The following is a 26,885-nucleotide window of genomic DNA, read 5'->3' as shown; positions in this document are numbered from 1 at the left end:
AACACTGGTTGCCTCCAGGCAGGGACACTAGGGAAGAGGCATGGGAAGGAGCTTCCTCTCTTCTGTCACTTCTAAAAGTAAACCAACTGTACGTACAGAAAACAAATAAAAATGGTAAACACACAGCACACCCACGTTGTTTCCTGAAGTGGGAAAATTACAAGATATATTCTTTTTTTTTTAAAGGGCTTTTTTCTCTTTTTCTTTAAAGGGTTTTTAAGGACATGGAGCATTGTTTAGCAGAGCTGCACAGCACCCCAGATCCTGACACACTTCAGACAGGAAGCTGAAGTCACCAAAGAACCCCGCTCTCCCACCTCACTTTAACCCACTACCCATAGGGCGCCCTCACGCTCCACCTTCCTCCAGGACCATGGAAGATGTAGCTCTGCTCTTTTTCTAAGGCCAAACCCTTCACTCTGCCCTGGCCCATCTCATTGCCTTTTCCTCCAACAATACCCCATTAGCTCTGGCATTATCAGCTTCTCTCTCAATACTGGATCACCGTCATTGGCAAACGAACGCATCTTAAGATCATAAAATGTCCCCTTCTTATTTGTGCCCCTTCACAGTAAAACTCATTCCCCCCCTCTGGAGTTCCCGTTGTGGCGCAGTGGTTAACGAATCCGACTAGGAACCATGAGGTTGCGGGTTCGATCCCTGGCCTTGCTCAGTGGGTTAAGGATCTGGCGTTGCTGTGGTGTAGGTTGCAGACGTGGCTCGGATCCCACGTTGCTGTGGCTGTGGTGTAGGCTGGCAGCTACAGCTCCAATTTGACCCCTAGCCTGGGAACCTCCATATGCCGTGGGAGCGGCCCAAGAAAATAGCAAAAATACCAAAAAAAAAAAAAAAAACCTCATTCCTCTCTGATCCCTTTCCTCCCCTCAACCCACGTTACCTCTGCCATGATACTAAAGGCCACCAATGACGTCCCAGGTCCTCTTTAAGCCAAAGGCCAATTCCTTTTACTTGACCCCTCAGCGGCATTTGACATGGTTGACCACTCTCTCCTTGAATCAATCTTCCTTCTCTCAGCTCCCTTGAGACCACAAGCCCCTGGATTTTCTTTCCCTTCACCAGCTGCTTCTCCACAGACTTCCCTTCTCCACCTACACATTCCTAGGGGACCTCATTTAGTTTCTGGTTTCAAAGAGCAAGTATGTGCTGATGATTTGAAGGTTATTATCTTTAGATCTGAGTTTTCTTTAGATCAATATCATCAACTACTGACTCAGCAAAACAGAACTACAGACTCTCCAACCCCCAGAACTTCCCCAAAACCCACTCCCTCCAGAAGCCTTCCCAGAAAAAATTCCAGCATCCACTCAGTTGCTTACATCAAAATCCAAAGAGCCATCTTTAACTCTTCTTTCGCACACATCCCACGATGAATGCATCTGTAAGTCCTAGACAACGCCACCTCACACTAGATCTCCATTTAGTCATCTTTCACCATCCCTATCGCTACAACCTTAGTCAGAGTCCCCCCCCCAGCTTCTTAATTATTCTCCCTCCATCCTCGCCCAATAGTCCACCCTCCACCCAGCACCCGGGGCAATCTTTCTAAAGTATAAACCTCATCACGTCACTCCTCTTCTTAAAACCCCCAATGCTTCCATTAGGCTTAGAACAAAATGCAAGTGTTTTACCAGATTCCTGGTGGCCAGGTCCACCTACCCCCTGCCTCATCACCCCTTCCGGCCCCATCACTCACTACCCCTGGCTACACGGGGCTGCTCTCAGCCTCTCACACAACGTGTCTGCTCCCATCTCAGGACCCTGGCAGCTGCTCTTCTTCTGCCTGGATTGCTCTCCTGTATCTCCAGGCATCCAACTCCTTGTCATCATTCAAGTATCGACTCACACATCACCAGCTCAGCAAGGCCTTCGCAGAAGCATCCCCAGTCACTCTCAGCATCTTCCTCTTTAATCTTTTCCAGAGAACCTATCAATATCTGAAATTTACTTATGGATTAAAGTGCGGGTTTATGGTCAATCTCCGCCCAGCAGAAGGTAATTTCCTTAAAAGTGAGAATGAATCTTATTTACCACTTAACCGCGAGCATGAAAACTGGCACCTAGTATGTAGTAGGTGCTGAATAGATATTTGTCAACCAGTTGAATGCCTTTTATAATTGAAAATTTGGACTGAGAAGGCTTGTGAAATTACATTTAGTTTATCTTAACATTATAACATCAGAAATGGTGATAACTGATAAAACCGTATCGAGAGTCTGGCTACAAAATGGCTTTTTAGACCTCTTACCTACTCTGTTGAGTAAGATTTTCTAACATACATCAGGAAATGACCTAGATGTCCATGAAGAGGCAATCGGCTAAATATGATGCAGTAGAGCCACACCACATAATGGGGTAGATTCCTACGTAGCCATTAAAGAGAATGGAAAAGATCCACACGAGTTAGGATGAAGCTGTAAGGCTGATGGACAACATCGGGTTGCAGAACGACAGAGTCAATGTAGATCCTTGTTTTGACATGCATACGTCTTTGACTGGACGTGCACAGGGGAATTTCTCTAAGAAAATCCTACTGAAAGTGGTTACCTCTCCAAAATAAGAAAGCCAAGACTGAATTTATCATTTATTATTAAAAAAAATCAAAAAGTGCCAGGAACTACTTTTGATTTCAGTAATCTAGAGCCTACCATTTTGCATTTCACTCTTTCAAAGGCTTTAATATTTCTAACTTTTTTTTCTTTTTAGGGCCACACCTGCAGCATTTGGAAGTTCCCAGGCTAGGGACTGATTTGGAGCTGCAGCTGCCAGCCTACGCCACAGCCACAGCAACACGGGATCCAAGCCGCATCTGCGAACATCACCACAGCTTGCAGCAACACTGGATCCTTAACCCACTGAGCGAGGGCAGGGATCAAACCTGTATCCTCACGGATATTAGTCAGATTCTTAACCCACTGAGCCACAAGGGGAACTCCTAAGTTTCTAACTTTAAAAAAAAATACCTTTTTTTAAACTTTTTAAGTTATTTATTTATTTACTTAGTCTTTACGAGTGCTGCACCCACGGCATATGGAGGTTCCCAGGCTGGGGGTCTAATAGGAGCTGTAGCTGCAGGCCTACGCCAGAGCCACAGCAATGTGGGATCTGAGCCGAGTCTGTGACCTACACCACAGCTCACAGCAATGCGGGATCCTAAACTGACTGAGCAAGACCAGGGATCAAACCCACAACCTCATGGTTCCTAGTCGGATTTGTTAACCAATGCGCCATGACAGGAACTCCCCCTTACCTACTTTTTAAGATAAGGTATAATCGAGTGAGGAAAAACGGGGGTTAGGAGAACAGTCAGGATTATAGAGTGTGGCCGACCTGCAGGCTGGTTCATGCATCATCGGTGTAACCCCCTTCCCTCAATAATGGGTGGGAATGCTTAAAACAAAACCTATACAATCTTTCAACTAATTTGGGGTTGAGGAGGGACATGGGGCATGTAACACAGGCTTGGTCAATAGGTATAAGTAAATTTTTGGACATGCTTCTGCTTTCCTAATTAAGACAGATATAACCGATTCTACCCTTTCTTCCCATTCATGCTCTAAATGCAAATATGATGTCTAGGACTATGGGAGCCAAAGTGCAGGTGAAAAGATGCAAACAATCTGGGTGTCTAGTGACATCATTCAACACATGAAACCTTCCCGCCATGTACGAAAAATAAATCTCCATTTGTCTCATGAGTTCAGTTCTGTTACCTATAACTAAAAGAATTCCTAACTGATATTCCTGGGAATCTGAACAGAAAATGAAAGAAACTGAAAATAAAAGAACTCATTCTATGTATGCCTTACTAGAACTCATTCTATGTATGCCTTTGTAAATGTAGACTGCAAACCAATGCCCTTCCTTAATGTCTCAATTCTGAATTTAAAAAAGAAAAAAGAAAAATACTCAGAGGAAACAGAAAAAAGAGAAAATTATCAACAACTCAATTAAAAAAAAAGGCTTCAGAATGAAACACTCAGAATTTATACACACAATAATGATAAACTTACGCAGTGAAGCTGAAGTCCAATCAATGCAGGGGCTGTTCTGGGCTAATGTTCATTGTCCGATAAATTTCTTTAAGTAATAACAGGGCAGTATCTTCAGATTCCCTATCAAAAAGAAAAGCACATTTACTTAAGAGAATTCGTTGAAATTAACCTTTATGCATAAAAGTGGAAAATACAGCTTTGGTTCTGTTCAGCTCTTTCTAAGAAGGGTAAATGAAAATAAAAGAGTGTAATTCAGAGCTGCCCTTAAAAACTGGATGGATACTGACCAGCTCCAAAATAACTGCACTGACATTCTCCTTGGTGACCAAGGATTTACAAAAGGATGGCTTTCAAAGTCTCCACATTTCCATTCTGAGGAGGGCATCCCTACAAAAACAGTGCGCAAGTACTAAGGGCCTTTGGTCAAATGCAGATGACATGCTGCCATCTTGTGGATAAGTCAACTCAAGGGGAAAGAACTGAGTCTGACCATATGGGCATTCAAATCAATCTTCTGTAACAAATGGTAAAGCAGCAAGAGTCTCACTAAGACTGCTGTATGTGCTAGCACCTAAAGGCCCCATGAATGTTATCAAAGGTGAAAATACTTACCAATAACATAAGTGACTCTGAAGAGCGAAAAGATATTCATTAAAACTCTCTATTGGCTTTTCTTGAAGAACATAGTCAATCCGGCGACCTCCGTTTAGCATTCCAACCTTTCCTAAGTAGTCCTCATCCTTGGAAGTATCTGGACTTTCAACAATCTTTTCTGCTAGAATTTAAACCATTTCAATATCAAAGTCAATCACTTAATCATTATCCTTTGACTTTAGCTGACTTTCTGGGCTCAAGGGAATATTGCTTGACACGCGTAGCAGCCTGGGAAGCTACCAAGGTCCTTTCCCATTCCTCCAAAGAGCCAGGGGAAGAGGTGCTGGCTCCCTGAGAGAGAGGAGAAAGAGCCAACGAGCTGATAGAAGTTTTGAAGGAAAGGGGTGAGAGAGCATTGTAGAAAGAAAGGAAATAGAATTAGAATCCGTAAGAATCAAAAGCATCAAAAGCACAACACCCTGACATTGCATGTACAGTCTACAACGACACAGACACAGCACAGGGGTCTTTCAAGATGCCTGAATACCAACTTAGTTCTCAACTCTGATATTCCACTCTAGCCTTATAAACCTCATCAAAACTTTAAGCTTGCAAAGTAAGAAGTTTAGCAACTATCACCCCAAATCCCAGTAAAAAAAAAAAAAAAAGAGAGAGAGATGACATGCATTCTGAAGTACAGGTTACCCTAACAGATTTCCTTAGGAAGAGCCTCTATATTTCAACCAAAAAAAAAAAAAAAAAAGACTATAATGGAAAAGCATCATCAAATAATTTCTGTGTGCTATGTTCTCAAAGAATATTTGTTCTGGAAAATGCCTCAAATTTCAAGTTTACCTTCAACTACTTGCTTTTCTTCTTCTTCTTTGATTTGATTGGCTACCTTCTCCAATTCTTCTTGCAACTGAGTTGAAGAGGTATGAGCACGGGCAAACTCATTTAATGTCTGCCAAGCACTTTTCAGAGAGCTAATGAAACCCTGCTTCAAATCAGATCCCATACGAGAGAGACTTTCTTTCAACTCTAAAGAGATTAAGATTAAGATGACAGGTTATCAGTTACTGTGTAAAATTGTGCACCAAAAAAATTAATACAAAAGTTACACCCTTTTCAGAATGAAAAAGACCTCTTATTCTTATCTTAAATATCATAAATATGGAGTTTCTCAGCCATGAACTTTCAAAGTGTTAAAATGTTTTGAGAAGTCTTATTCTGTCTTTTTTTTTTTAAACTAAACTTGATCCAAAGTTATACATTTCCTCTCCCCGGGGGGGGGGGGGGGGGGAGTTCAAACATCATAAAAATATAAGCTCATTTATATATATTTTTTTACTATAAGTTAAAAAATGGGCCCAAGAGATTAGAGATGACTGTTTTTCTAATTTGTAATGGTAAAATGGTTTTAAGAATTTGAGATTCTGATACAACCACAATTTAAATGTCTAATTTAAAAATAAACTCCTGCACCTTCACCTTTCTTACATTCGTCTAATAAATCACACTTGAATTCAAAATCTTAGCGTATCAAATTTCTTTTTTTTATGGCCCCACCCACGCACATGAAAGTTCCTGGGCCAGGGATTAAATCCGAGTCACAACTGTGACCTACACCACAGCTGCAGCAATGCCAGATCCTTTAACCTGCTGTGCCAGGCTGGGAATTGAACTTGTGCCTTTGCAGCGACCCAAGCCACTACAGCTGGATTCCTCACCCACTGCGCTAAAGCAGGAACTCCTCAAATTTTTCATTTTAAACTTCAAAAGAGTTATTTTTTTTAAGCATGATGCAAATAAAAAAAAAAAGAAGGAAAAAAAAATTTTTTTTTTGTCTTTTGTCTTTTTAGGGCTGCACCCACGGCATGTGGAGGTTCCCAGGCTAGGGGTCTAATTGGAGCTATAGCTGCTGGCCTACACCACAGCCACAGCAACACCAGATTTGAGCTGTGTCAGCTCACGGCAACACCGGATCCTTAACCCACTAAGAGAGGCCAGGGATCGAACCCGCAACCTCATGGTTCCTAGTCGGATTCGTTTCTGCTGCGCCACGACAGGAACTCCCTGAAGAAAAAAATTTTTAAATAAGAAGGCATGATCACTTTTCCTTCTTATAAACCTATGGATAACATATGCCATTAGTAGGCATAAAAGAAACCTAAACCCCACTTGGAATTATTATCAATCCGTTTTTCTTAATGAATTTCTTTAACAAGAAAGTTTGTCTAGTTAGCAAGGAAAAAACAGCTCAATTGACTTAGCGTCAAATTTTTTTCTTGACATACTGATCATTGTTAGTTCAAAAGTGACTGACTATAACCAAATTCTACCAAAATCTATGCATCTCATCACTTTATTACCAATTACCCCTGTTCCTTATTATCTCAACAACTACAATGTTATCACGGAGCAAGCATGAAGAAGTAACTCAGAGTTCCTGCCATGGCTCAGAGGAAACAAATCTGACTAGTATCCATGAGGACGCAGGGTCGATTCCTGGCCTTGCTCAGTGGGTTAAGGATCCAGCGTGGCCGTGAGCTGTGGTGTAGGTTGCAGGTGTGGCTCAGATCTGGTGTTGCTGTGGCTGTGGGGTAGGCCAGCAGCTACAGGTCCGACTGGACCCCTAACCTGGGAATCTCCACATGCCGTGGGTGCAGCCCTAAGAAAAAAAGAAGGAGCTCATTCATAACTTTCTTGATGGCTCCTTCGAATACTTTGCAAACAAGTTCTGAAAATAGTAGGCACTTAAATAAGCACTTAGTGTTAAAATTTTCATAATTCATTACAAATGACAGCTTACAAAATGACAGGAAAGAAACAAGTTTTTACAATATTTGCTTTTTACCTAAATGAAGTCTTTTTCTGCCTTTGTGATGTGGAATGAGAACCGCTTTTAGGTCCAAATCTGGTACAATCATAGGTTCTAATCTATACGCCACTGGATCGAGCTATAAACAGAAGAATTAGAAATTTAAGAAAAGCTGTTTTGAGTTACATGTCTTGGTTGAGTGAGAAAACAGCTAACTGCTAAACCGGAGGTTTTGATTTTTTTTTCACACCTTATTCAAATACTTTCAAGTTTACGGGTAAAATTACTTTGCAAGCAAAGAAAGAGAATCATTTCCTTGAACAAAGCCTTTTTGGTAGAAAAGTGTATTGGAAACTCAGACTGTATTTTTTTGGTCAGAGAGCTGAGCTGTACAAAATAAAAGCAGTATTAACTCCTAAGAAACAAGAATCTGAGAATCTACTAAGATAAAGAGGACTGGTGCCTCATCTTCTTCCAAATAGAAAGTAGATGCAGTTCACTCACTGGATGATAAATATTGAAGAATCCTTTGCAGGTGGGAAGCCTGTAGTTCTCATCTATCCTATCCACTCCTCGAATGGTGAGAAACATACCAATTGGAGATCCCAAGGCAAAAAAAATCTCAGGTTCAAAGTCTAAGGAGTTGTAAACAACAGAAACCTAAAAAGAATCAAAAAACAACAAAAGTTGGTCATTCCAATGTCATACAATACAAAATTCAAAAGTTCAAACTGGAACTGCACTTAATTAAGAGCATCCTAATGCAGATAACACCTTTCAAGGTGTGATTTCTGGAGCAGATAATCAAAGTCATGGACAGCGGTCGCTAGCTCGAAGGGACAAAAAAAATTTCCTTTAGATATTTTTATATACTATTATATCCTCTGACTATACTTTTATTTGTTGTATAAGGTTAAAACATATGGTGTACAAATTTATTATAGTTATAAATGTGGCTAAAACTCCAGACTCTAGAATCAAACTGCCTGGGTTTTGGTTTGGTCTGGTTTGGGTTTTGTTGTTGTTGTTGTTGCTGTTGTTTACAGCGGCACTTGGGGCATATGGAAGTTCCCAGGCCAGGGGTCAAATCAGAGCTGCAGCTGCTGGCCTACACCACAGCCACAGCAACACCAGATCCTGCGACCTAAACTGCAGTTTGTGGCAATGCCAGATCCTTAACTCAATGAGCAAGCCCAGGGATTGAACCCACATGAACCAGCATCCTCATGGACACTAAGTCAGGCTCTTAACCTGCTGAGCCACAATGGGAACTCCAAACTGCCTGGGTTTAAATCCTGACTACTCCCTACTGTGTGACCTCAGGCAAGTTTCTTAACCTCTCTTGCCCCCACCTCAGTTTCCTCTTCTACCAAATGGGGATCATAACAACGCCAAACTCATGCTGTGGCTGAAAAATAAACCTAAACTATATAAAGTGCTTAGCACAGACCTTCACGTATTTCAAGCATCCAATGACTGTTACTTCTTTTATAAAACTACCATCCTCATCTGCTAGGCATGTTCCTTTCCATTAGAAAGATGACTCATCCCCAAAGAGCTCCTGTCTGGGAGAAGCTTGCACGTAGCCTCTCGGCTCACTGAGAACAGCCTAGTCAGAGGAAGCACCCCATTCGGTCAGCAGTCTATAATTTACAAAGCTCTTTCCTTTGCTGCTCGGTGACAGGATATGTGTCTTCATTATTTTAGTATCCTGAGCACGAAGAACAAAGAACAGGGATAATCCAAATGCATGACAGAGATCCACTGAAAGCAGAGGGCATGGCAGCAACCCTGGTGCCCACTTATCAGATGAGGACGGTGACACTCAAAGAGGTGACATCACTTCCCCAGAAGCACAGAGCCAGTGAGTGGCAGACTGAGGACCTTGAACTCCAAATCCAATACTCTCTACTAACTAGCTGCCATTCTAACAAAGTCTAAACTTCACACCCCTTGGCTTGCCCTTATATTTGCAAATTCAATAGTCTCTGCTACTGAAGAGGGCCACAAGGAGATGTTCTCAAGATTATGCATTTTCCCCTAGATCCAGAAAAAAAAGAAAAGAAGAAAAAACAAAGTTAGGGAGTTCCCATCGTGGCTCAGTGGAAACGAACCTGACTAGTATCCATGAGGACACAGGTTCAATCCCTGGCCTCGTTCAGTGGGTTGAGGATCCAGCATTGCCGTGAGCTGTGGTGTAGGCGGCAGATGCGGCTCGGATCCCTAGTTGCTGGGGCTGCAGTGTAGGCCAGCAGCTACAGCTCCGAGTCAACCCCTTGCCTGGGACTCTCCATATGCTTCAGGTGTGCCCCTAAAAAGGCAGAAGGAAGGAAGGAAGGAAGGAAGGAAATTTAAAAAACTATAAACTGGAAAAAATATTTATAACAATGGGTCAGTATTCTTAATCTATAAGGAATCTTAAGTATCAGTAAGGAAAAAAGAAACCCAATAGAAAAATAGATAAAACCAGCACTTCACCAAAAAAAAAAAAAAACTAAAAAGATGATAAAATACAGAACTTCTCTAGTACTTAAAGAAATACAGCGAGATAGTTATCCGAGACATAAACACTTTAAAAAAAGTAAAACTCTACTTTTGTATGTAAAAAAAATTACTTCTTTAGAAAAAGTTACACAAGAGAGAATACTATATATTTTTAAATCAAAATGATAATAGCAGTAGTTGTGAGGGAGAGAAGAGAGAGGCAATCTTAACTGCCAGTGGCAATACAAACTGGTTCAACCTTTCCTGGGGCAAGTAGCAATAACCATTAACCTTTTTTTGTGCACATCCTTTGATCCAGCCATATACTTCCAGTTATTTAACTGAAAGAATAAAAAATGTACACAGAAAATTGGTTTAAAATTGTTCATCACTGGATTGCTTAAAAGAGTTAAAAACTGCTTGCATGTCCAACATTGTGGCTTGAATGTATCTCCCCCCCACCAAAAAAGAGACCTTAATTGCATTGGGTGAGGGGGGCCAAGTCCAATATAACTATTGTTGTTATAAAAAGGGGAAATCTGGACACAGAAGCACGTGCAGAGGGAAGATGATGTGAGGGCAAAGGGCGGATGTCACATGAGCATGGAGGATTGGAGCAATGCATCTATAAGCCAAGGGGCGCTAACAATAGCCAGTAAACCATCAGAAACTAGGAGGAGGTAAGAAAGGCTCCCCCTAGAGCCTTCAGAGGGAGCAAGGCCCTGCTGACACCTCGATCGTGGACTACTAGCCTCCAGAACGGTGAGACATTAGGTTTCTGGTGTTTTAAGCCACTCAGTTTGTGACACTTTGTTATGGCAGCCCTTGGAAACAAATACATCCAATAAAAAGTAAGAGAATAAATTATTATCTTTCCCAATAGTGAAACGTAGCAGTTGTTAAAAATGAAGTCGTAGAGAAATATTTACTGACATTGAGAATACAGCTGTAACAAGCTGTTTGAAAACAGTAATAAGATGGTCCCGACTTAACAGTGATTCAAATTATGATTTTTTTTTTTTTGGCTTTTTGCTATTTCTTGGGCCACTCCCGCGGCATATGGAGGTTCTCAGGCTAGGGTCAAATCAGAGCTGTAGCCACCAGCCTACACCAGAGCCACAGCAACGGGGATCCGAGCCGCGTCTGCAACCTACACCACAGCTCACGGCAATGCAGGATCGTTAACCCACTGAGCAAGGGCAGGGACCGAACCAGCAACCTCATGGTTCCTAGTCGGATGCGTTAACCACTGCGCCACGACGGGAACTCCCAAATTATGATTTTTTGGAGTTCGAGTTGTGGCTCAGAGGTTAACGAACCTGACTAGTATCCATGAGGACGCAGGTTCGATCCCTGGCATTGCTCGGTGGGTTAAGGATCCAGTATTGCCGTGAGCTGTGGTGTAGGTTGCAGACACAGCTTGGGTCCTGAGTTGCTGTGGCTGTGATGTAGGCCAGCAGCTGAAGCTCCGATTCGACCCCTAGCCTGGGAACTTCCATATGCCGTGGGTGCAGCCCTAAAAAAAAAAATGCAAAAAAAATTGCAATGTTTATGAATGAATAGGGCTTAAAAGCTTGAACAGGCTATAGCAAACATCCAGCACCATTTTCTGCCTTCTTTAAATCAGTCATGAACTCACTTAAGAGAATGGAGCCATATAAATATACTGAAAGTAACACTATCTAAAAAGATTTTAATACTCTTAAGACACTGAGAAACAAGTACATCATTAAAGGTGGCATTATCAATTACTTGATAGGTTTTTATAGGAATATTTCCCTCAGGGAAGAAATGTGAGTAAAAAAAAACATAAGTTGAGGAAATGCAGCAAATGTCTCTCATGGCAGTTTAAGTATATTCTGAAATTAATTTTATTCTGGAAATAATTTTCTAACTATCACCACTTCTGTAACTAGTGGCTGTGAGAGACTAACACTACAAAATTATGAAAGGTGAAAAAAACTGAAATAAAGACAACTTCAAAAGCTAGACATTATGTTCAGTACACACATTCAATCCCTATTTCAAACATTAAGAAAGAAGAGGACAATTTTTATCAAGAGAAAATCAGTTTTCTGCATCCGCACAAAAATACTGTTGAATAAATAAAGAATTTAAAGCCAACCCAAATAAAACAGATACGTTACTCCAACGTAAAATATAGCCCAAGTCAATATGTAAACTTACCTGTCCAGTGCCAACTTCAAAAGACTCGTAATCTACATGCACAGAAGAAACGTAAGCTCCGACTGGAAGTTTCCTCTTGGCCTCGTTCGATTCTAAGGGAGGAGGAGCCATTTCTTTAGCTTTCTGAGTACTTTCCTCTTGTCCTTTTGTCGAGGTGGCCATCATTACCTTCTTTTCTGATGCTGCTTTTTTCTGTTCCTGTGAAACACCAATATTTTCTAATATAACTTTGAAGGAAGAAAAGCTCTGTTATCAGCGATCACTATGAAATAAACACTCTATCTCAGCAGTAAGGAACGATTAGTAATTTCTCCAGCATACTAACGGCACTGTGGTTATTGGAGAAACGTCCTTTTAGAGACACATATTAAATATTTAGGAGGAAACTACCATGATGTCTATAAATCTACTTTAAAATCCTTAACAGCAAATTAAGAAAAAAATTAAAATGTGGCAAAATAGCTACAATTTCATCTAAATATTAGCTATCATTATGCCGTTTGCTCTATACTTTTTATATAATTTTAAATTTTAATAAAATTTTTAAAATGCCAACCTCTTCCTTTATGCTCTCACTTTAGACCAAGAACTCAGAAGTACTTTACATAACTGTAAAATATACACTTCCTATAAAGATGCATAACTCAAGAGAAATTTATTCATTCAACATATGCACACCATTATGTTTACACGGAGCCACTAACAAGTTTTTCCCAAACGCATTCTAGGAAGAACAGATAGACACACTGCAGTATATTCATACAATGAACTAACTACTCAGAAATAAAATGAACTGACTACCCACGAACATCTCATCGCCTTATTAAAATAATGGGCTAGTTTGGGTTCCATTATTTCAGTTACAGTGAGTGGACAGGATGCACCGTGTGAGCTCGTTATTGATCTGACAGCGCCTTGTTAACTGTGTAAAACGCAGAGCAATCGATGACAACGTGGCTGAGAAAGCTTCGCGGTTCAGCCAGAGGCAATTACTTTTGAATTTAAAAAAGAGGATGACTTTATAGGTTTTTTACTCCTTTCAAAACAATTCTTACATTGCCATAATTTATATACCCAGCTACTACAGAGGCCAAACCAGGTTCCTTCTAGAGATTTTTTAAGAACTATAGAATACTTCACTTTTTCCCCCCTTTTATTACAAAGTAAAATCAAGGACATGATGTAAGGCCTAGAAACACAGTTTCTCAGTTGTTCTTGTTTTGTGTCGCTACAGGCCCGTGCAGCACTGATGTGCGCATGGAAACAAGTGTGCTTTCACGTGGAGAACATGGCCTGGTGGGAAGGAACAGCACCAACACCTGTGTCCTGTTTGGGTGTGAGCACTGTGCCCACCAGAGATTAATACCTCGGGCTCTCTCTCACAGGGCTGGTGCGAGGCTCAAAAATGAGGACGAGCTCTTTGTCAACTAAAATTATACAGTGATTCAACATACAAGAAAACTGAAGGTAACTGCCAAAGCTAATAACCTCTTTCTCAGCTCTTAACCTTCGCCATCACATACAACTATCAGAAACACCATCTGTGTCCGAAACATGTTGGGAGCTGCACCATTCTCTTCCATTTCCTATGATACCCCATCATCTCTCGCTGAGTAGCTGCATAGTTACAGTGACTGCACTAAGAGATTTTTAACAGCCTCTAGCTTCATTCCATTCCAACTCCATCCCCAGACCTTAACAAAGTAACATTCAGAGACTGTAACCAAGTGGACTCTAAAACACAACCACAGAACTGCCCTCATTGTTTCACTGACCTAAAGCAATGGCGCTCAAACCATGTCCCCTTAGAATCTGAACAAAGAAGTTTACACACTGCTAAAATTAAATTGTGGCCCAGTTCAAAAACGATAATGATGATAACAGTAACAATAATGTAAAAATCAAGTTGATAAGAAAATTGTTTCAACTTTAAGATTTGCTCCAATTCTTTTTTTTTCCCTTTAGTACTCCACATTAGCCAGGAGGCTCTAGGCAGCAGCGAAAGTAAGCAAATATTAATGGAAAAACTAGGAAGGAAGGAATGTTTAAAAACTCACTTATTGTAAACACATTTGCTCATGGTTATAATTTTATAATGTGGTTTATAGCACACAGTTTTACATTTTAACATTTCTGATGTAAAAATTAGACTACAGAGATGATTTGGTGCTAAGTCATAATTAGTGACAGAATTACTAAACAGTCAGCACTTCATGTTTGTTTAAAAGTACCATGACTTCCTTAAAATTGTACCCAAAAAATCAAATACCTGGGAATAAACCTGACCAAGGAGGTGAAAGACTTATGCTGAGAACTATAAAACATTAATCGAGGAAATTAAAGAGGATTCAAAGAAATGGAAGGATATTCCATGCTCTGGGGTTGGAAAAATTAATATTGTAAAAATGGCCATACTACCCAAAGCAATCTACGGATTCAATGCAATCCCTATCAAATTACCCATGACATTTTTCACAGAACTGGAACAAACAATCCAAAAATTGATATGGAACAACAAAAGACCCAGAATTGCCATAGCAATCCTGAGGAACAAAAACCAAGCAGGAGGCATCACTCTCCCAGACTTCAGGCAATATTACAAAGCCACAGTCATCAAGACAGTGTGGTACTGGTATCCTAACAGACATATAGACCAATGGAACAGAATAGAAAATCCAGAAATAAATCCAGACCCCTACAGTCAATTAATCTTTGACAAAGGAGGCAAGAACATAAAATGGGGAAAAGACAATCTTTACAGCAAATGGTGCTGGGAAACCTGGACAGCTGCATGTGAATCAATGAAACTGGAACACACCCTCTCACCATGCACAAAAATAAACTCAAGATGGCTTAAAGACTTAAAACGTAAGACAAGCTACCATCAAACTCCTAGATGAGCATATTCTAGGCAAAACATTCTCTGACATCAACCTTACAGATGTTTTCTCAGGTCAGTCTCCCAAAGCAACAGAAATAAAAGCAAAAATAAACCAATGGGACCTAATCAAACTGACAAGCTTTTGTACAGCAAAGAAAACCATAAAAAAAAAACCACCCAAAAACACAACTTACAGAATGGGAGAAAAGTTTCAAACGATGCAACCGACAAAGGATTAATCTCTAAAATATACAAACAACTTACACAGCTCAACAGCAAGAAAGCCAACAAGCCATTGAAAAATGGGCAAAAGACCTAAATAGACATTTCTCCAAAGAAGACATACAGATGGCCAATGAGTACATGAAAAAATGCTCAACATCACTGATTATTAGAGAAATGCAAATCAAAATTACTATTATTAGAGAAATGCAAATCACGCCAATCAGAATGGTCATCATTAATAAGTCCACAAATAACAAATGCTAGAGAGGGCACGGAGAAAAGGGAACCCTGCTGCACTGTTGGTGAAAATGTAAATTGGTACAACCACTATGGAAAACAGTAGGGAGGTACCTTAGAAAACTATACATAGAGAACTTCCATATGACCCAATCCCACTCTTGGGCATATATTTGGACAAAACTTTCCTTGAAAAAGACACATGCACCCACATGTTCACTGCAGCACTATTCACAATAGCCAAGACATGGAAACAACCCAAATGTCCATCAACAGATGATTGGATTAGGAAGATGTGGTATATATACACAATGGAATACTACTCAGCCATTAAAAAAGAACAAAATAATGCCATTTGCAGCAACATGGATGGAACTAGACTCTCATACTAAGTGAAATAAGCCAGAAAGAAAAAGACAAATACCATATGATATCACATATCTGGAATCTAATACACAGCACAAATGAACCTTTCCACAGAAAAGAAAATCATGGACATGGAAAACAGACTTGTGGTTGCAAAGGGGGAGGGGAGGGAGTGGGATGGACTGGGAATTCAGGGTTAATAGATGCAAACTATTGCCTTTGGAATGGATAAGCAATGAGATCCTGCTGTATAACAAAGGGAACTATATCCAGTCACTTATGACAGAGTATGATAATGTAAGAAAAAAGAGTGTATGCATGTATGTGTAACTGGGTCACCTTGCTGCACAGTAGAAAACTGACAGAATACTGTAAACCACCTATAATGGAAAATATAAAAATCATTATAAAAAAGAAAAAAAAAAGTACCATGACTTCCAAGTCAGTAAGAACATGTTTGAGAACTACTCCCTTCCAAGAGAAAACTGCCCTATCCGCCACTTGGGCCTTCAGGACTTTCTGCCCTACCTTATTCTCAGCTCATCTACTGTTTCTGCTGCGGAAAAACACCTGCCTACTCTTGGAAGGCCATGTCCCCTAATCCCACCCCACCTTCAAGCTCAAGCACCAACACCTTACAGAAGTTTTCTCTCACTAACCTCAGCCCCTTCTTCCCAGGTCAGAACTGCAACCCCTCACCTGGCTCTGACAGCACAATAGGCCTGATGCGCCTTTTTTTTTTTTTTGTCTTTTTAAGGCGCCCCCCTCAGGATCTGGACTAGGGGTCAAATAGGAGCATACCCCACAGCCACAACAATGCAAAATCCCAGCCGACTCTGAAACCTACATAACAGCTCATGGCTACACCGGATCCTTAACCCACTGAGTGAGGCCAGGGATTGAACCTACGTCCTCATGGATGCTGGTCAGATTTGTTTCCACTGAGCCACAATGGGAACTGCTGCATCATTTGCATTCAAACCTCTCCCTCTAACTAGACAACATACCCTCGGTTCATCTCCAAATATCAAGAATTCAGCGCAGTGTCTGATCCAAAAGATACACTCATAAAATGTTCAACAACTCATTGGTTAATTATAAAAAATCAGTCCTATGAATTCATAGTCATGTTACATATAAAGAAATGGCATATGTTAAGTTCCAAAGAATTAACACGAATTAAAGAATCCCAAAAATTCAAAAGATAGATCAACAAAGACCATGATAATCCAATAAAAATAAAATAGCCACCCTAAGTGCTGTCTAACTTTTCTAAGTATACAGGAAATCTCTGTAAAGTTAACTTAGTAAAAATTAAATAAGTTATTTCCAATTTTTTTCGTTTTCAATGCCTTCTAAATTGTTACTAGTATTGCTCTGTTTTGGACTGTTGGCGATTTTTGCTTTTTTGGTTATTATTTAATGGGATGTGTGCGCTCTTATCTCTTTAAAAGGTGAGAAGGAGTGAAATGAGAGAAAATGAGCTAACATTTATTGGATGATAAGCTTCATATGCATTACTTCATCTTCGCTCCAATCCTATAAGGAAGGTATTATCACTCTCATTTTAGAAATGAACGAAACCAAGGACCAGAAAAGCTAAGCCAAGTGCTCACAAACATGTAGTTAGTAACTGGTTAACAGGATGACTGACTTGTCTCAGACTCACCCAGCTGGTGCACTGGGAAATCCCCAAATACCATTTTAAAACTTAAAATCCATCTTGGAATTTGCTCAGCCCCAGGAAAACCGGGATGTCAGTTACTCTAACTGGAATTTAAATCCACTTCTGGCTGACTCCCCAGTCTGGGCTTCTATCAACTCCATTACTGTGCCCTGGGCAAGGAGTACATGGGCTGGCCTAACCACGACGGCACTAACAAAAACTTCCAAAATATCAACAAACTAGCCACAGCTGAGTTTTGTTTTCTTTCAGGGACAGGGATGAACTTTACCAGTTTGACCGCTTTATGTTTTACAAAGTTAGCGATCTTCTTTCTGGGTCCAAGTGGTATTCCCATTTCCTTCAGGTCGTCAACTGTACACATAAGCTTTAAAAGAAAACAAGCACATTAATTAGTCAGTCTAATGATACATGAACTGAAATTGAAAAAAAAGAAATTACAAAAAGAAACCATATCATCAAAGGCAATCAAATACCCAGTCAATTTTTTCAAAGCTAATTTTTTTGTTTTTAAATCACGAATTAATTTAGGCCTCCCCATCTAAATCATGCTCTTAATTTAAAAGAAAATATTGTGCATGTTGTACAAAATTCAAAAGCTTTATCATGCATGCAATGAAGTCTCTCCTTTCCACCTGTCCCAACCACCCAGTTCTCTCAGCAGCGACTCTTGACAATTTGCTCTGCTTCCAGAGACAGCTTATGTATACACAGCATCCCATGCTTTTCTCCATGTGTGACCTTCATGTAAACAGGACTGAACTTTGGTCCTATCACCTAACATACCTCTATCATGGCCTCATTCATTCAACAGCTGCAGGGTAGGCCATTGTGTGGATACACAATAATATCACAAGCACCCTACTAGTGGACACAGCAGGTGTTTCTAAGGTTTTACTACCATAAACAGTGCTGCAGTGACTATTCTTGTAGATATACTTGAGTGAATATTTTTCTATAGGAAATTATTCTTGGAAGTAAAATTGTTGGGGTACAGGATATGTATTTTTTATATTTTAAAAGATACTGTTGTACTGCCTTGAATACAGCATGTACCAATTTACACTTGTACTAACAGTATGTAACAGTGCCTATTTCCCCTCAACCTGGCCACACAGTATATTATCAAACTCTTTTTTTTTCTTTTGTCTTTTGTCTTTTTTTGTTGTTGTTGTTGTTGCTATTTCTTGGGCCGCTCCCGTGGCATATGGAGGTTCCCAGGCTAGGGGCTGAATCGGAGCTGTAGCCGCCGGCCTACGCCAGAGCCACAGCAACGCGGGATCCGAGCCGCGTCTGCAACCTACACCACAGCTCACGGCAACACCGGATCGTTAACCCACTGAGCAAGGGCAGGGACCGAACCCGCAACCTCATGGTTCCTAGTCGGATTCGTTAACCACTGCGCCACGACGGGAACTCCCAAACTCTTAATATACTTGTCAAGTGATAGTTTAAAAAAAAAAAAAAACTCATTGCACTTTTAACATATTTATGAGTTTTCATATGATAAAGTCATTTGTTATTTTCTTATTATCATCTGTTCATTTTCTTTGCCTATTTTCCTATTTCGTTGATGGTCTTTGTATAACTAATCTGTAGGAGCTTTGAACTGTAAGGAAATAAACCTTTGTCTATAATGTATGTTCCAAGTAGTCTTCCTAACCTACCACCGGCCTTCAGATGTTTTTATGGCATCCTCTGCTACACAAATGTTTTTCCTTTATGGCTTCTGGGTTTTACATCATACTTAGAAAAGCTCTCCCATATTATTTTTAAAAAGTTATCTTTTTTCAACTTTTTAAACATCTAAGTCTCTGACTTATCTGAATGTATTATGATGCTAAAGTGTTTAAATCTTATTCTTAATTTTTTAAATCTTATACACAGGAAAAACAACTTTAAACAAAAATGAATCAAACTATCATCAGTACCAGAGATTCCATATCAATCTTTTCCTTTTCAAAAGTGCTAACATATTCAGAGAGGCTAAGTGCTTCCAGAGTTTCTTGCAAAGTTAGGACTTCTTCATTTTCAACATCAAGGTCACAAGACTCATCCAACATCGGCTTTGGCTCTTCGGGTATCTTAGGGGAAAAAAAAAACCGTGAGGGAAGATCACAAAGCTCAGAAAGATTCCCACAAAGTTATTTTCTAAACTATGGAAACACCTTAATTCTAATCCATACATAAATTATAATTTTTGGCAGATTGATATCCAAAATTTGAATATTCTGAAAAAGTATATAAATTTAGTAAATCCATGCTCCCATTCCCCATAATTTACATTTTTTTTAAAAAATCATAAACTTCCTCTCACATTTAAATTTATAATCCATAAGGAAGAAGAATGAGAAATTCAAATACTGAGCTCTACGGATTCCGTTACACCTATAAACTTCGGGGTGTTGTGATACACAGAAACGGCTCAATTTTAGAAAACTATTCAGCTCCAATTCTAAACCTAGATGTTAACTGGACCATACCTGCTTTTCCTGATAATGTGGCTGCTTCACAACTCCATTAGCAACAGCAAAAGGCCCAGGAGAATTTGACAAATTCAAATCTTTTTGATTAGACAGGATGTCAAACAAGATTAAAGAGCCTTAAAAAAAGAAGCAAAACGTTTTGCTTTATAACACACAGGTGCTTTTAGAACGCTAAAAAAAAAAATCTATTTTTTTGTTCAAAGTCCTAAGCAGAAGTTACTTAAAAGATGTTAATCAAGATCGATAATCAATATTCTTGTTTTACCAAAGAACAGAATAAATTGAAATAGAAAACATTCCTAGGTAACATAAAAGGTGAAGAGCAAAGGCAGAATATAAACAATGCATTCATTTCTACCCATTATAAAACTTAAAATCTGTAATTCTAAACCTTGAACAATGTCACCCACATGGAAAGCAGTGATGACTCAACAAAAATGGTATTTAAAATGTGGATATTTGAAAGTTTTTACCTAAACTGTGACCAGCAACAGAGACCCCTCCTTTGAAGTCTGGGTTCCGACTCACGAAGAGGGCATGCAGACGGTTTATTTCCAACCCCACTTTCTCCACAATCCTCTGACAGTAGGTGGGGCTATTGTAGAATAAAATGTCTAGCAAGGTTTCATTGGTAAAGTGACGAAACCGACCAATACTTGGTAAAGTAATTTTCTTAACATTCCTGTTTAGGAAAAAAAAAAGGATACTTAATCACAACAACCTTAAATCTGTGGATTTTTAAAGGTTTAGATTTTGAATCCTGAAAATACACTGAGTAAAATAATCCCACAGATTGAGTTGCTTGTATAGATAGAGTTATTATAAATAAATCAAGATAAGCCAAAAAATTGGTCATTTGTGCCAATAACTATACTAAGAATTTCAGGATTCTCTAAAGTTACCATATAAAACAAGTCCAAAGCAAAGACTTTTACTTTAAAGACCAAAGAAGCCTACTCTTCCATTTTTCTTCCAATTTATTGGACATAAGGATACCTGACAAAAACTGTAGATAGAAAAGACAATAGAGAATGTAGCAAGAAGCAGGAAAGGAGCTTAATGGAATGAAAATCTTCCCTGATTGGAGAATGGCCATACTTCAGAAAACTCTCCCCCCACAGAAAAAGACCACACCCCCATAACAGGGCCTAACACGGATAGAAGAGAATGTTCGAAGGATTAGTTTTATTAACACACGCCCCCGCAAACATTAGGATGTTCACTAAAATCCAAGTATGTTATTAGTCATGTGTCCCCAGCATAAATACTACTTCAATCTGCGGCTCTCAACTGGAAGCACTCAAAATTCATGGAGGCATTTTTAGTTGCCACCGTGCCTAGTGAGTGCTGCTGGCATTTAGACGAAGGATACTAAATGGCCCGTGATACAGTCTGAAGAGTCTCCACTGAGAAACAATCTAAATAACCAGGGGTGGTTCTGAACCAGGGGTGGTTTTACCCCCAAGGGACATCCCGTGATGACTAGAGACATTTTTGGTTGTTAACTGAGGGCAGAGTCACCCTGTTATCCAGTGGGGAGAGGCCAGGGATGCTGCTAGACATTCTATAATGTACAGGACAGGCCCATGTCTAAGCCAGTCTAGATTAGTATTTTAAAGCCAGCTCAAGTTTCTTAGATTCTCTTAAATATGTATAACTGGAATATACACATACATACATCCATATGCAGGTACACGCACACACAATAGCACATAAACTTGTCAGTATTTAATTATGTCAGAGCAACTACAAAGTTTTAAAATGTATTTGACATAATAAACTACCTTACAGTTTAAAATTTAAATCCTAAATTTGACTAATTTGAAAAATCAAGTTTATCAAAATGAAAAAAAAAAAGTTATGGAAATCCACAAACCTGTCAACACCTGTGGCATCCCCATCCAAGGAACTATGCCAGTGAACTGGAAGGAATTCCACTCGGCTTATTTTCTGAGCATCTAAAGATTTCTTGAAATGAGTCTGCAGCAGTTTGAGAGAAACCACCCTAAAATCATCCACTTAAAAAAAAAAAAATCAGGGATGACAAATTAACTTGATTAAATTTCCTAGCTTGATATGTACTTAGCAATTACCTCAATTAAGCCAGTATTCTTTTATTTATTTATTTATTTTGTCTTTTGAGGGCCACACCCAAGGCATATGGAGGTCCCCAGGCTAGGGGTCTAATCAGAGCTATAGCTGCCAGCCTACACAGCAACACGAGATCCAAGCCACATCTGTGACCTACACCACAGCTCACAGCAACGCCAGATGCTTAACCCGCTGAGCGAGGCCGGGGATCGAACCTGAAACCTCATGGTTCCTAGTCAGATTCATTTCCGCTGCGCCATGACAGCTCCAAACCAGTATTCTTTTAATTAATTAATTTACTTTGCTTTTTGTTTTCTGCCTTTTTTTTTTAAGGGCTGCACCTGTGGCGTATGGAAGTTCCCGGGCTACGGGTCGAATCAGAGCTGCAACTGCCAGACTACGCCACAGCCACAGCAACACCAGGTCCAAGCCACATCTTCAACCCACAGCACAGCTTAGGGCAACACCAGATCCTTAACCCACTGAGCAAGGCCAAGAATTGAACCTGCATCCTAGTCAGGTTCTTAACCTGCTGAGCCACAATGGAAACTCCTAATTAATTTACTTTAAAAAATTTTTTTGGCCACTCCCATGGCATGTGGAGGTTCCTGGGCCAAGGATCAAACCCAAGCCACAGCAGTGACAATGCCAGATCTTTAAGCTATGAGCCACTAGGGAACTCCCAGTATTTTTTATAATATAAGCTTTTCAGGAAAAACAAAAAGATGACAAAACTAATCCAAAAAAGAAAAAAATCCAATCTTTAGGAAGTTGTTGTTAACCTTTTAGTATTTTAGAAGGATAAATAAATGAAAAATACTGGTTCAACTACCACTGCTGGGAGGCAGAATGGCACTGTAGGTACACTCTGGAATCAAATTACCTGCTCTAGAACCTACAGACCGTGGCCTGGGCTTCAGTTCCTCACCTGACAGTAAAGGTAACAGTAACAGCACCTATACTCCAAAGGATTTATTGTGAGGGTTAAATGGCACACCCCAAGTAGTCAATAAATATGAACTATTATTACAGACGTAAGAATTAAACTTCAAAAATTTATGCAAACCAGGCAGATTCATAGTTCCTTTAAACAGCTTCTCAGAACTATTTCACCATAAATTAGTTGTTACTAGTGGCTGGAAGTGCTCAGTCAGAGGCTGTCAGAAAGACTAAATTACTTCCAAGATCCCTTTTAATTCTTCACAATCTAGGATTTTTTGAGTTATAAATGTCACAAGAGTAAATCAAGCACAAATTAGTATTTCCCAGCAATTATTTAAATCTCCTATTGCAGTCCCTCAGCCAAAGGCATACAGCTGGAAACTACCCTAAAGATGAAGGTTTAAGTTCCCTTCATGGCTCAGTAGTTAATGAACCCTACTAGTATCCATGAGGACGTGGGTTTGATCCCTGGCCTTGTTCAGTGGGTTAAGGATTCGGCATTGCCGTGGGCTGTGGTGTAGGTCGAAGATGTGGCTTGGATCTGGCATTGTTGTGGCTGTGGTATAGGCCAGCAGCTAGAGCTCTGATTCAACCCCTAGCCAGGGAACCTCCACATGCCTCCAGTGTGGCCCTAAAAAGATTAAAAAAAAAAAAAAAAGGTTTAAAAGTTCTTCTATTAGTTTTCAAATCATCCCATGAAGTAAAATGACTAACACCTACCACATTCAATAATGCTTCTAAAACGCAAGTCACACACAGGGCCAATGCCATGCACCATGAACACCAAGTGATCTACCTGAGGCATTTCTCCTGCAAAAGATAGACAGACGTGCATAAAGACATACAAGCTGGGGAATTTGCTTAGGTTTTCTTAATTGAATGCAATATTCTAGAAGTCCCTTTTGTCATCACAAACTTGTCAAAGAAATTCATGGCCCTTCCAAGCTACGGATGAACAAAGCTCAAAGTCAATCCTGGCAGGTAACAGTGAACTCAATCAAAGGATGAAAGAAATAGGCCACTCTGATCCCAGAGGACATCAGCAAATGATGACCAGCAGTTTTGTACCTGTAGAGGCTCTATAACCTTTTAATTTCTTCAGGACTCCCCAGGACACTAAGCCCCACATGGAAAAGCAATTTACCAATATAAAACTTCAAAGTCTTTTCCCAAAATCCTTCTCTTTGTTAGATCCATACATACTATATGCGAACATTTCCAAGTTAAATCTACTATTTTACTCTAGTTATTTCATTCAGATTCACAATATGAGCCCATTTATTTCCCCAAATCTTGCTCACTGCCTATTTTTATGAAGCCTTATTTCAATACAGCTTTGCCCATTTGTTTGCATACTGTCTAACAAATGCTTTCACACTACACTGGCAGAGTTAAGTAGATACAGCAGAGCCCATATGACCTGCAAAGCCTAAAATATTTATTACCTGGCCATATGCAGGAAAAAATTGCCACTCCTGCATTAAAGTAATACAAACTAGTGAGGCATGACAAAATGACCAAAAATATGTCAAAAGCCTAGTTTCAACCAGCGAAGTGCTTCTTCACAATAATATGTATTTTGGAATCTATATTACATGGTTAGTGCATCTTCAACAGAATTCTAAATTTAAAAACAAAGAGATATAGAAGTAATAAAATTAAAAGGAAAGATATGTGCCAACCTGGCTGATTTCTGCATGGAATGGTAGATAATTCCATTAAATGTTTTCCTTTTCATCATTCTAAAATAGAGAAGCTAAAAGTGACCTTGGTCCTAAACACACCGTCACGAATTATACACACCATCAGGAATTTCATCAAGGTTATCATCAATTCCACGCTTTACAACCCTGGGCCTTGTCTGTCCATCTTGTGTGGTCCCCCACTCATCTGGCACTGATGAAGGCTGGAACTGAACAATAACCTTCAAAATACAAGATAAAGATTATGACAAAGCTCACTACCAAATTCATTTCCACTATAAGCTGAATAATGTATTTCACTACATAATAAACAACTTCATAGTATAGTCTATAGATCAGGTACATGATCTATTCCTCCAAAACCAATTTGTAACCAATTTTGCTAGTAACCATTAATACTATGCAAATCAATATCATTATTTCCAATGCTTATGTCGGAAAATAATACAACTAAATCAGAAGTAGTATGCCTTGATTTTAAAATGTAACAAACATTCAGATTTACACATAAGATATCATGGAAAAGTTACCTGCAATAGAGGAATCTTTGTTTTATAAATACATATAAGGCAAAATACTTTAAATAACAATTTGCAAATTCAACTTCAATGCCAACAATGGATTTACCTACCACTTTTCAGGAAAACATATACTATTTTTTCCCCCTTCACAGGGGAATTCTACCAAACATATAAAGAAGAGCTGATAGCTATCCTTCTCAAACTATTCCAAAAAACTGAAGAGGAGGGAACATTCTCAAATTAATTCTATGAGACCACCATTATCCTGATATCAAAACCAAAGACACTGAAAAAGAAAATTACAGGCCAATATCTTTAACAGATATAAATGAAAAATCATTAACAAAATATTAACAAACCAAATCCAACAACACATAAAAAGGGTCATGCACTATGATTAAGTAGGATTTATTCCAGAGATGCAAGGAGGGTTCAATATTCACAAATCAATCAATGGGATACACCACATTAACAAATAAAATACATGACTATCTCAACAGATACAGAAAAAGCATTAGACAAAATTCAGCATCCAGTACCACAGTGAACATAATAGAAGCCATTTATGACAAAACCACAGCTAACATCACACTCAGCAGTGAAAATTTTACAGTATTTCCTCTAAATTCAGAAACAAGACAAGGATGTTCACTCCCGCCACCTCTATTTAACATAGTATTGGAAGCCCTAGACACAGCAATCAGAGAAGAAATAGAATCGTCAAAGGCATGCAAACTGGAAGGGAAGATGTAAAACTGTCACTATCTGTAGGTGACATGACACTATAGGCAGAAAACCCCAGGGAGTTCCCATTATGGCTCAGCAGGTTACTCGACTGGTACCCATGGGGAAGTGGGTTTGATCCCTGGCCTCACTCAGTGGATTAAGGATCCAGCACTGTTGGGAGCTGTGGCATAGACTGCAGATGCGGCTTGGATCCCACATTGCTGTGGCTCTGGCGTAGGCTGGAAGCCATTACTCCAAATCGACATCTATCATGGGAACTTCCACATGCTTCAGGTGCAGCCCTAAAAAGCAAAAAAAAGAAAGAGGAGTTCCTGTCGTGGCTCAGTGGTTAACGAATCTGACTAGGAACCATGAGGTTGCAGGTTCAATCCCTGGCCTTGCTCAGTGGGTTAAGGATCCGGCGTTGCCGTGAGCTGTGGTGTAGGTCGCAGACTCGGCTCGGATCCTGCGTTGCTGTGGCTCTGGTGCAGGCTGGCAGCTACAGCTCCAATTCGACCCCTAGCCTGGGAACCTCCATATGCCACGGGAGCGGCCCAAGAAATAGCAACAACAACAACAACAACAACAAAGACAAAAAAGACAAAAAAAAAAGAGATACTGTGTATAAAACAGATAAGCAACGAGGATATTTTGCACAGCAAAGGAATTATAGATAGCCATTACTTTCTAATAATTTAGGAATATAATCTGTAAAAATACTTAATCACAATGCTACCACCGAAAACTAACATAAATTAACTATACTTCAATATTAAAAAAAAGTTTAGCGTCAACCTTCCCCCTCAAAAAATGAATTCATGCAAGATGGTATGCAAAATTTTTTGTGTTTATATTTAAAAAAAAAGTTTAAAAAAAAACAAAGGGAGTTTGCTGGTGGTCTAGTGTTTAGGACTGGGCACTTTC

At 39.6% G+C, this 26,885-nt stretch overlaps 1 protein-coding gene across 3 annotated transcripts in view; it reads right to left on the bottom strand.

Moving 5' to 3' along the window:
* The window catches only part of SEC23IP (SEC23 interacting protein), a 50,815-nt gene that overhangs the window by 5,146 nt on the left and 18,784 nt on the right, over nucleotides 1-26,885 (bottom strand). For 2 of the 3 annotated variants that reach the window (XM_047760297.1, XM_047760295.1), the window contains exons 6-18: nucleotides 24,815-24,935; nucleotides 23,732-23,821; nucleotides 21,855-21,996; nucleotides 20,452-20,660; nucleotides 19,976-20,094; nucleotides 19,424-19,576; nucleotides 17,764-17,859; nucleotides 12,100-12,297; nucleotides 7,933-8,088; nucleotides 7,465-7,567; nucleotides 5,463-5,648; nucleotides 4,626-4,788; nucleotides 4,032-4,133 (exon numbers count right to left, since the gene is read on the bottom strand). In XM_047760297.1, the coding sequence (XP_047616253.1) occupies nucleotides 4,052-4,133; nucleotides 4,626-4,788; nucleotides 5,463-5,648; nucleotides 7,465-7,567; nucleotides 7,933-8,088; nucleotides 12,100-12,297; nucleotides 17,764-17,859; nucleotides 19,424-19,576; nucleotides 19,976-20,094; nucleotides 20,452-20,660; nucleotides 21,855-21,996; nucleotides 23,732-23,821; nucleotides 24,815-24,935 (1,818 nt within the window). In that variant the 3' untranslated portion in view covers nucleotides 4,032-4,051. The remainder of the gene's footprint in view (nucleotides 1-4,031; nucleotides 4,134-4,625; nucleotides 4,789-5,462; nucleotides 5,649-7,464; nucleotides 7,568-7,932; nucleotides 8,089-12,099; nucleotides 12,298-17,763; nucleotides 17,860-19,423; nucleotides 19,577-19,975; nucleotides 20,095-20,451; nucleotides 20,661-21,854; nucleotides 21,997-23,731; nucleotides 23,822-24,814; nucleotides 24,936-26,885) is intronic. The other variant, XM_047760298.1, reaches the window with a different exon arrangement.

The sequence above is a fragment of the Phacochoerus africanus genome, chromosome 15 (genome assembly GCF_016906955.1).
Source record: "Phacochoerus africanus isolate WHEZ1 chromosome 15, ROS_Pafr_v1, whole genome shotgun sequence".
Lineage (NCBI taxonomy): Eukaryota > Metazoa > Chordata > Mammalia > Artiodactyla > Suidae > Phacochoerus > Phacochoerus africanus.
This window is presented reverse-complemented; position numbering and strand designations above follow the sequence as displayed.